We start from the raw sequence: 10,798 nt of genomic DNA on the forward strand, positions 1-10,798 counted from the left end.
TCACCTCACATTCAAACACTTAGACTGTGAAAACAAAAAAAAAAAAGAGTCTGAAAATATAAAAATTAGATAGATATTTTCTATCCCAAAATTTATTGATTAACATGATAGGTTAGATATTAAAGAAGTATAGGACATGAATGAAGTAAAAAAACTAAATCTATAAATAAAGAATAAAGGTAGACATTGGTGCAGAAAAACAAAATGAGTGCAACTATTTTACATTTATAAGAGCAGTTATACAACCGCATTTGATGAGCACGCATTTGTAAATCGAAGTGATAAAAAGGCGGCTATATAGCCGCATTCGTAAATTCAATTTATAAATGCAGTTATTTACATAGTCGCATTTATAAATCACATTTACGATATGCGTTTAGGGTTTCTTTTCTTTTTCGCTGTTGATTGTGTTTCTAATCAAAGTTCTCAATTTTGATCTTTTCCTAAGAACATGGTCATTATTTTAGCATTTCTTTTGATCTCTTGGTGCATCTATATCATATCTCTTTGTATTTCATCCCATGGAAGTCCAAAAATCGCAAATAAAAATTCCCCAATGAAACGCAAATATATGACGGAGCAAGGCGGCAACAGCAACGAGGAAGGCACAACATAAAGCAAACAAAAACCTTCCCAATGAAGCATAACCTTAGCAATGGCATAACACAAAACATAAGAGAAACGCAAAAATCAATGGTGAAGAAGAAGAGAGGAAGACAATGCTTATTGATGGCACACACACAATGCAAAGAAGAGAAGAAGAAAAGAGGAAACACAGTTAATGGAGGAAGCACATAAGAGAAACAAAGCGCGATAGAAATGAGGGTATCAAAACGTAAGTGACACGTTTCTGAATTAGGGTTGAAAAGGTTTTAAGAAGACGACTGTTTGTAAAGCCGCATTCGTAAATCAAACGTTTTTATTTACAAGAGCAGTTGTACAAATAAACCGCACTTGTTTATACATTTTGCACCAGTGAGAAATACCAAAAACATCACTCCAAAACATAGAAAAAAAAAAGTTTAGTCCAATTAAAGTCATCAATATAAATCAAGTTTAAACAAATGAACCTATCTCAATATTCTATATGTTTGAGGGATATAGGAATACCTTTTTTTTATTATGAAAAGTATTTTTCCCTTGTAATGGTATTTGACCAATATTAGCAATTAGCCATACATCTATCTTTCTTATCCTTTTTGTCCAATCCCACCAATGAATTTAAATGAGTGAACTTCATTTTCCAATCCATTTTTAACAATGTTGGTAAAAGAAGTCCCTTTTTGACTGTGTGGGTGAAAAGGCTTTATTTCCCAAATTGTTAAGTGATTTGCTTGGTGAAGCAAGAAAATAAGCTTTATAAGCAACCGTGCTTAACAGCAATACGCCACGCATCTCATCATGGTCAAGTAGGGTAGTCCACACACAATAATTACATTAATATATTCTACCAATGACTCACCTGGGAAAGCTACCTTAAAAAGTTTTATCAGACTTTTTGTCTTTTTGTGACTACACATATAGTCACATTGCTGTCTCTATGAGATTTACTCTAACTAACAAGTTTCAACAAGGCTCGTGTGTCGTCAAAGTGAGGAGTATTATTGTACCCACACAAAAAAATATTGAAGAATATTAACTGAATATGTGCAAACATCTTTGCTTTTGCATTTCATAATTAAAGGGGTGATGTTAACTAACACAGTATGGTCAAAAAGCTTCACTTGTTCCATCACTGCTTAATCAGTGCAATGCCAATTTATGTTCAATCATAGGTGAATTGAACAGGAGATAGATCTGATTTATTGGAATTCAGATTTTATGAGTTTATGATTGGTTCAGCTTCAATCAAATAAAAAGTAAATTCGTACTAAGTTTTGATTGGAATGATTGTTAGATTTAAGTTTTTGAATTTTAAAAATTAAAAATAAATTTTAGTTTTAAACATTCTTATTTATTTAAGTGTTGATGAGTCTTTCACATATGAATATATTCTCTCTTTTGTGATTAGTTAACACAATAGAACTTGGTTCATAAACAAGTCATTTCTTCTTCACTTCAAAATTCTAAATTCATTTTTGATAAGAACTGTTTCAAAATGAAATTCTTATTTAGTAAAATAAGTTTGTATATGATTTTTTAGGCTAAAAATATAATAAGATAATAATATATATAACTGAAGTGTAAATCTCATCTTATAAGTTAATCTTATAAGTTAGTGTTAGTGTGTGAGATTCACTCAAACATAAATTCATTTAGTAGTATAGAATAAAGTCATATAAAAAAATATATCCTAATAGAATTTATTGTAGCTATTGTATCATCTATTTTGAACTCCTATTGGACTAACAAATATTTAATCTTATAATTAAGATATGGGTATGATGTATGGTAAATCATGATGAAACTTAGATATAATTTGGTTTTGTGAATTTTACTTACATATAAATTCATCTAGTAACATATAATTCTTAATTGGATCATGATGAAACTTAGATAAAAAAAAATCAAAATTATTGCTTTGAAAAGGTACATAACTTTTTTAAATTAAATTCTGGAAGGTTGTGTTTATAACTAAAAAATTTGGGCAACTCTTCCTCTATGCAATAACTTTTTAAAAAATAATTATATTTATAATCTTTAATTTTTTAACATTGTTCTATAAATTTTGTTAATTTTTATATGCGACATAATTTTGTAATCTTAGTGTGATGTGTTAAATATTTTTATTTTATTTTTGATAGTTCATTGAGTCATTCTCAAATAAGTTCTTCTGCATATCAGTTTTCATAAACTAAACATTTGTACATTATTTTTGGTCAACAAGTAGTGATATCACAGATATATAAAACACCTGAATAATATAGATTGAGTTGAATAGCACCATGCTTTATATAAAGTGTGACAACTTTGTTAAAAAAATTAGGTTTTGAAAAATTCAAAACCAATCTTTTGTAACAAAAAATTACTCTCCAAAGACTTCGTTTTTAAAAGAAAATAATCACAACAAACAATTACACTCGTTTTCGTTAAAAGAACACAAATTAAAAACTTTTAAGAGAAACAAGTCAACAGAAATTTACTTCTTAATTTGACAGTTGAGAGAGATTTTAAGAGCTGTGTTCTCATAAACCAAAATAAAAGTAGGTTTTATGTGAGGAAAATTAATATTTAATATATAATTTGTAAAAGAAAAAACACAACACTTCTATGCACTTATAAGAATGAGATAATAAAATAATAAACAATAATGTCCCATAATAAAGATACACAGCAACATCAATTCAACTTTTTTGCTTTTCTTTTTAAGAAGTGGATTTGGATCTATTTTTGACTATGGGTTGCCCATTTGCGAGGCACACTTATTTGTGTTAATGTCTTTAGTCCATCTTGGATCCTTGTAGGCCCCATTATTCTAGAATCTTCAACATTAAGGCAAGCTAGTCCATTACATTAAGGTACCTCCCCTTGCATATAAAAGTCACTAAAAGGAGCTTTGGAATGATATTTAAAAGTATGCTTCATAATTTGCCCATAGTAAGGAAACACCATGGTCTTGCTTAATGCAAACCAACACCTATTCCTAAGTAGTATAATCTATTTTTTTATGAAAAACATAAAGTTACATACTACATGAATTTGAATTTGATTGATTTTTTTTTTCAATAAAAAAATAATAAAGTTAAATGGATCATTTAAGGATATGTAAATTAATATTATAATGTGACTCATATAAAATATATTTTGGGCTTTAGGCCTGAATATGATTTAATAAGATAAAATGCCTATTGGTTAATGTGAAAAGTTATATATATATATATATTAATTATGATACCTAATATGGTGGAAAATTGAAAAAAAAATAGAAACGGGCTCTATCTCCTAATTGCAAGAGATAGATTGAGAAAAGTAACAGACTCTATCTCCAAATTAATGCATATGTATTACTGAATAATGTTAATATTATTAGCGACATTATGTTTTCTTTATTGATGTATCACCCAAAGAAGAACATTAGTATGCATAGAATGCTTGTTATTTGAATTTGTATTGTATGTTAAGTTTATGACTCAAAGTATTAATGTTAAGTATGTGTTAGTTGCAATATCTATTCCTGTATCTTTTCATTCGCATGTCATGTTTGTTTCAGTCTTTAATGGTTTAAATTTTTTTGATTGGAGTGAATAAGTCCAAATTTCACTTAGGTGTATTGGATTCTTGATTTGGGTTTTCAAATTGAGAAACATATTGTTGTTAATGATGCTAGTGGCAATGAAGAGAAAACTCATTATAGGACTTGGGAAAAGTCTAACAGACTTAGTTTGATGTTATGCAAATGAGCATAGCAAATAACATTAAGTCCGTTCTTTCCAAAACCGATAATGCAAAAGAATTTGTGAAATTTTTGGAAGAGCGATCCCAAACTGCTGATAAGTCTCTTGTTGGGACATTAATGAGTACCTTAACCACCATAAAATTTGATGGTTCTCATACTATGCATGAACATGTCATTGAAATGATATATATTGAAGCAGGACTTAAGTCACTTGGAATGACAGTGGATTAGAACTTTCTTGTGTAGTTCATCTTGAACTCATTATCGTCTGAATATAGTCCTTTCCAAATGAACTATAATACCATGAAAGACAAATGGAATGTGCATGAATTGCACAATATGTTAATTCAGGAAGAGACCAGACTTAAGAATCAAGGAAATCACTCCCTTAATTATGTGAACAATCAAGGAGATTGAAAGAAAACTTACAAGAAAGATGGAAATGTTAAATGACCATTAAAGATAAATGAATCCTCTACTAAACTCCAAAAGAAAAATGAAAAATGTCATTTCTATGGAAAATCTGGACATTTTCAAAAGGATTGTCTGAAACGTAAGAATTGACAAATGTCATTTTTGTGCGATTATACCTTTTTGTCTAATTGCATTTCCACTTCATTTATATAAACTTTCAAGACATTCACTGCTTGAGATTTTTCATGCAGTAAATAGACTTAACCATGACATGAAAAATCATCAATAAAGGTGATAAAATACCTTTCTTTATTGAGAGAACTTGCATCAAAAGGTCCACAGATATTAGTGTGTATAATTTCAAGAAGCCTTACGTTTCAAACAATTATTTTAGAAATATCCATAATTCATTTATCTTTAATGGTCCTTTATCCTTTCCATGTTTCTTGCAAGCTTTTTTTCCAGCTCCTTAATTGTTCACATAATTAATGGAGTGATTTCTTTGATTCTTAAGTCTGGCTTCTTCCTGAACTAACATATTGTGCAATTCATGCGCATTCCATTTGTTTTTCATGGTATTATAGTTCATTTAGAAAGGACCACACTCAAACGGTAATGAGTTCAAGATGAATTGTACTATAAAATTCTCATCCACTGCCATTCAAAGTGACTTAAGTCTTGCTTCAATATTTATCATTTCAATGACATGTTCATGCATAGTATGAGAACCATCAAATTTTATGGTGGTTAAGATACTCATTAATGTCCCAACAAGAAACTTATCAGCAATTTGGGAGAGCTCTTCCACAAATTTCATAGACTCTTTTGCATTATCAGTTTTAGGAAGAACATACTTAATGTTACTTGTCATGCTCATTCACATAAACATCAAACTAAGTGTGTTTGACTTTTCTCAAGCTCTATAATGAGCTTTCTCTTCATTGCTACTAGCATTAGTAACAACAACAGATTTCTCAATTTGAAAAGACAAATCAAGATCAAATACACCTAAGTGAAATTTGGACTTGTTCACTCCAATAAAAAAAAATTAAACCATTAAAGACCGGAACAGACGTAGCATGCAAATGCAAAGATACAAGAATAGATACTGCAATTAAAACATACTTCACATTATTACTTTGAGTCATAAACTTAACATACAATACAAATTCAGATAACAAACATTCTATGCATACTAATGTTCTCCTTTGGGTGATACATTAATACACAAAACATAATGTCATTAATAATATTAACATTATTCAGTAATACATATGCATTAATTTGGAGTATTTATTATCTTTGGATATATAAATAAAACTAATAACGCATACTTATTACCAACAGTTATATCCATTAATTATAAGAACAACTAATCAACTTCTGGGTGATCCACAAATGTCTTAAAATAATGAATTTCAATTTACCTATAAGTCAACCATTCATAATTTAACAGTCATTCTATAGGTAAATTTTTTTCATTTATTTGGATTAAAATAAATCACAAAGAGTTGATCACATTATAAATCCAACATACAACTAATTCCAAAATTAATATCTCAAACAATTATTAAAAAAAAAATCATTCCTGTAATATCTTAAATCATTTGAATAAATTTTGAAATCACAATTCTACTTTCAAATCTTAAATTTTTTTTTGATATGATCATCAAAATCCTTACTTTGCACTCAATTAAAATAAAAATAATAATAAAATAATATACAAGGTGCAATATAGAATTTAGCGAAATGTATAAACATAATTATGAAAAGCACTAGGCTAGCGGTTTTGTCCATACTTTCAAATAATAATAATAAAAATATTAATATGAGTGCACACTTTTAAGTGGATTTTTAACACACAAAATATACTAACCGTTCAATGTCTTCCTAGGAGGTCACCCATCCTAGTACTACTTTCTGACGGGATCCAGTGCATTAGTGCTGGTATAATCGCACCTCATGTAATAATAAAAACATTAATATGAGTGCACACTTTTACGTGGGTTTTTAACACACAAAATATACTAATAGTGCAATGTCGCATCTACTTTCATTAAATTTTTTTTGAATAAAAGTACATGTAAGATAACACATACATAATGCATACAATAAGCACATCATAAGGATCTTTCAATTATAATTCTCACACATCATATTCCATTATAATAGAGATACACAATGATCCATGAGAGAATCATATTATAATATTAATTTACATAATTTTCTAATAGATACTACTCGTATAAAAAAAATGTTTTAAACTCAATGTGACTAAAAAGATCACCAAAACAAATGTAAAACTAACATCAAAAGATAAAGTCATATGTTGTTACCTTGCAGCATCCCCAAACCCCTCCTCACCCAAAAATCACTTCCAAACACGTGTGATACACATTGTATGAGAGCTATGTAACAAGATAAATTAATATTTTTCTCTGCATATCAAGTTCCTGAAAAAGCAGCAGTTTTTGCATAACACTTGCTCTGACAGATTATGCAGTAACTGCAAACCCAAATCAGATTATTTTCCTTGTTTTAAAAACCAGCAGTTGGCCTAAGTTTTTAATAAATTTCTTTGAGATACGCAAAGGTAGTAGCATGAAACAGGAAACAAGAGCAGCAGAAATCTCAAATTTGAATTTGGTTGATTAGTAATTTATGATACAATATAGTTTGACGTCCCTAAGGTTTCATAGACTTAATTCATGTTTTGAAAACCATTCAAGGAACAAATTAAGGTTAGTCTTTCACATAGTGCTTAAATTGAAGGAGAAAGATACTAATAAATCACTTAGCTTCAACAAATCTAAGACTTTCAATAAAATATTAATGTACATGTAATTTCATTATCTAAAAATGTGACTCGTATTAACATGCTTGATTTTAAGTTTGCACAACTCAAAGGGGTGTGGTGATCTCCCAAAATTACTAGTCATTTTTTATGATATTTTTTTCCATCTAAAGGTACACAATGATATGATATTTTTTGAAGAGACTATATGTATCTTTTACATAAAATAATGTTGTTTGAATCAGATAGGATTCAGAATTCAAATTCCAAACTTATAATTAAGTCAAACAAGCAAGTCTATACTAGTTTATTCAGCTTGCTCAATGATAATTTACATTAGAATTTGATGAGACTTGTTACTTTTGGATACAAAATTTTCTTAAACATCTTCACTTGTTTTTTTTTTTACTTCAAGCTTCTTTAATAATTGTGACTTCTCTTACTGAGAAATACTTCAACACTCAAATTTAGGAAACAGGGTATGTGGTGGATTGAAAACTAGACTTTCCTTATAAGGGACTTTTGCTTTGTCCTTCACCATTTGGTGAAAGGTACCTTTTAGGAGAAGTGGACCATGCAGTCTAAAAATCGTGGCATTCTTCATAGCATGGTCCCTAAAACTCTCAGAACATGACTGCAACTAAATTCGGGATTAGAAGCAAAAAAATTGAAGCAAAGTGAGTTCAGTACTCATTATTTTTCATATCAAGTCACTTGAAAACATAAGTTACTTTCATTTAAACTCATCAATTTTCACTCAAACACACAGCAGGATTTTGTGAACACTCAAACATAAGAGAATTTCTAGCTCTTTCCATAAACAGAAGTGGAGTAGAACCATTTTGTTTCCGTACAGAAAGAAAAGTGTCACAACTCACTCTAAACTGACTCATATGAAGCTCAATAATAAATGTGTCACTCTCCACAGTCCTCCCACTAACAACTACACCCCACCACCATCAACTACCTAACCTAAAGCAAAGGTGCTTCACTTCACTTATTTTCTTATTTAAACATTCCCTAGCTTTCCACTGATTCAGATTCTACATCAGAAGAGAGACACCAACACTAAACTAGAGTGAAGAAATGGAGCTTCAGGATACTGCTGCAAGCCGTGTGTCAATTGGATTTCCTCTGGGCTTAGCCCTTCTCTTTGTCTGTTTACTCTTCATTTGTGGATTTTTTTGCTGCTGCTTGCATTGGAGTAGGCTTCAAACTTTGCTTGAGTCACATGGGATCATCAACCCTCAATCTTTGCCACAGACTCAAATACAATCAGAGTTAGCTTCCTCCTACCAGAAACCAGCTTTTCCTGTTGTGGTAATCATCGCACTTCCTAACTCTTAAAAGCTAAACATACATAAGTAGTGCTTAACTACTGAAAAATTATCAATTTAGTGATAGATTTTACTAATATTAAGAGACAATTTGAGGAGTTTTTACCTACTCAAAGAACCATTTAACATGATTTCTAATATTTTATTTACTACTTATATAACTTCATTATTCAAAGGATACTTGGTAGTCATGTACAGTCACCTTAAAAAGGGTACATGGTAAATCAGTCTGATAAAATTAATAAATTGATTATAGATGACAGATTTTAATTATATAATAATGTAAAAAATCCTTACACTGCTGTGTATTGTGACTGAATTCTTAAGTTTATGTAGAAGTTGTTTTGTTAATAATATTTTCTAACATTGAATTTAATGGTATATGCAGATGATGAAGCAGAATTATGCAGAGAGTTTGCCTGTGCTGATGCCAGGGGATGCTGTCCCAAAATTCATAGCCACAGCATGCCCATGTCAGCCTCCAAGAGATGAAAGGATCACAATCCATGTGCAGAAGGAACCATCCACTGAATTTTGCAGTGGAAACTAATGCAGTTTCTGGTTTCAACTTTCAAGCCAAAAGCCTTGAACAATTCAGGGTAGAATATATATAAATATATATAAATAAGTACATATATATATGTTGGAACTTCTCAAAACATAAAGGCTAACAGTCTTTGATAGCTTTGAGAGGGGTGAGATGTTGGAGCAAGCATGCAAGAAGCTGTCATAAAATTAACTGATAACTTTGTGCTGAGTGAGGTGATACACCAAGAAGACTGAAGGTGCTGTAAGATACAAAGTCTCAAAACCCATTTGATTTTTTTTTGTCAGAATGGGAAGGAAAGGGATGAATCATCAACCTTTCTCTTTTTTCTTTTACAAAAAAAAAAAGCTGATTGAAAGATGCTTTTTTTTCTTTCTGCTCTTCCAAGTTCAAACTAAAGTTTTGAATGTGAAGTTTATTGGAATGATCATATGTGGTTATTATGAGTTTTTTTTTTATTATTATTTTAGTGATTTTTAGTGAAATTTATTTAAACAAAGTGGTATCTTAAAAAAAACTTATTAGAGCTTGGTACTATGCAATGTATGGTTGATAGTTATAATATAAATAAATACAACAGTAACAAGGAAATAATATTTAAAATGAAATAATTACTATGAAATGTTAATAGAATGGGAATTAAATCTATAAAATATGTGAAATGAATGTATAAAGATTTTTGGAATTTTAATAGTGGATTGGGTATGCAGTCCAAAATGTCAAAATACAAAAAAATTACTAAATATACTTAATTATATATACCACTTTTTTTATGTTGTTGAAAAACACCACATACTTTTTTGGAAGATGAGTATATCCAATAATATAATGAATTATGAAATACCCAAATCACATTTGAATATCAATAAAAGTTACTTAAAAAGTAGTCTAAAGCACTCCATGCCTAGGTCATTTGTTTATATATATGCAGCTTCAAGAAAAATAACTTTTAATTATAGGATTAATTACCTTTTTTAATCTTTATATTAAAAAAAAAGCAATTTTATTTCTTAGATTTAAAAAAAATTCAATGTTGCTCCAATTTTTTTTTTTTTTAATTTAATCTAATTCTAACTTTTTTTTAAAAAGTTCAATGGATCTAATTTTTTAAAATAATACAATATGATGATTCCAATGTTTTTAAAACGATTGAATGTATATGGAGTGAAATAATCAATATGGTAAATTTATTTTAATGAGAATAATCTAACGAACTATGTTAAATTATTTTTTTAAAAAGTTAAATTATATTAAATTTTTTAAAAATTTTAAGATTAAATTAAATTTTATTCTCAATATAAAGATTAACAAGATAATTAAACCTTAATTATGTTGTGATCTACTAAATTATTCCACAAGTTATAGTTCAT

General features: G+C 29.1%; 1 protein-coding gene across 1 annotated transcript; it reads left to right on the top strand.

The window, feature by feature from the left end:
- The first annotated feature begins 8,570 nt into the window (after positions 1-8,570).
- Positions 8,571-9,858, top strand: LOC137826458 (uncharacterized protein At5g65660-like). Its single transcript, XM_068632428.1, has 2 exons — positions 8,571-8,864; positions 9,270-9,858. The coding sequence occupies exons 1-2, from the start codon at positions 8,631-8,633 to the stop codon at positions 9,429-9,431; spliced, it is 396 nt and encodes a 131-aa protein (XP_068488529.1). The 5' UTR covers positions 8,571-8,630; the 3' UTR covers positions 9,432-9,858.
- The last annotated feature ends 940 nt before the right edge of the window (positions 9,859-10,798 follow it).

The sequence above is a fragment of the Phaseolus vulgaris genome, chromosome 8 (genome assembly GCF_000499845.2).
Source record: "Phaseolus vulgaris cultivar G19833 chromosome 8, P. vulgaris v2.0, whole genome shotgun sequence".
NCBI classification, from domain to species: Eukaryota; Viridiplantae; Streptophyta; class Magnoliopsida; order Fabales; family Fabaceae; genus Phaseolus; species Phaseolus vulgaris.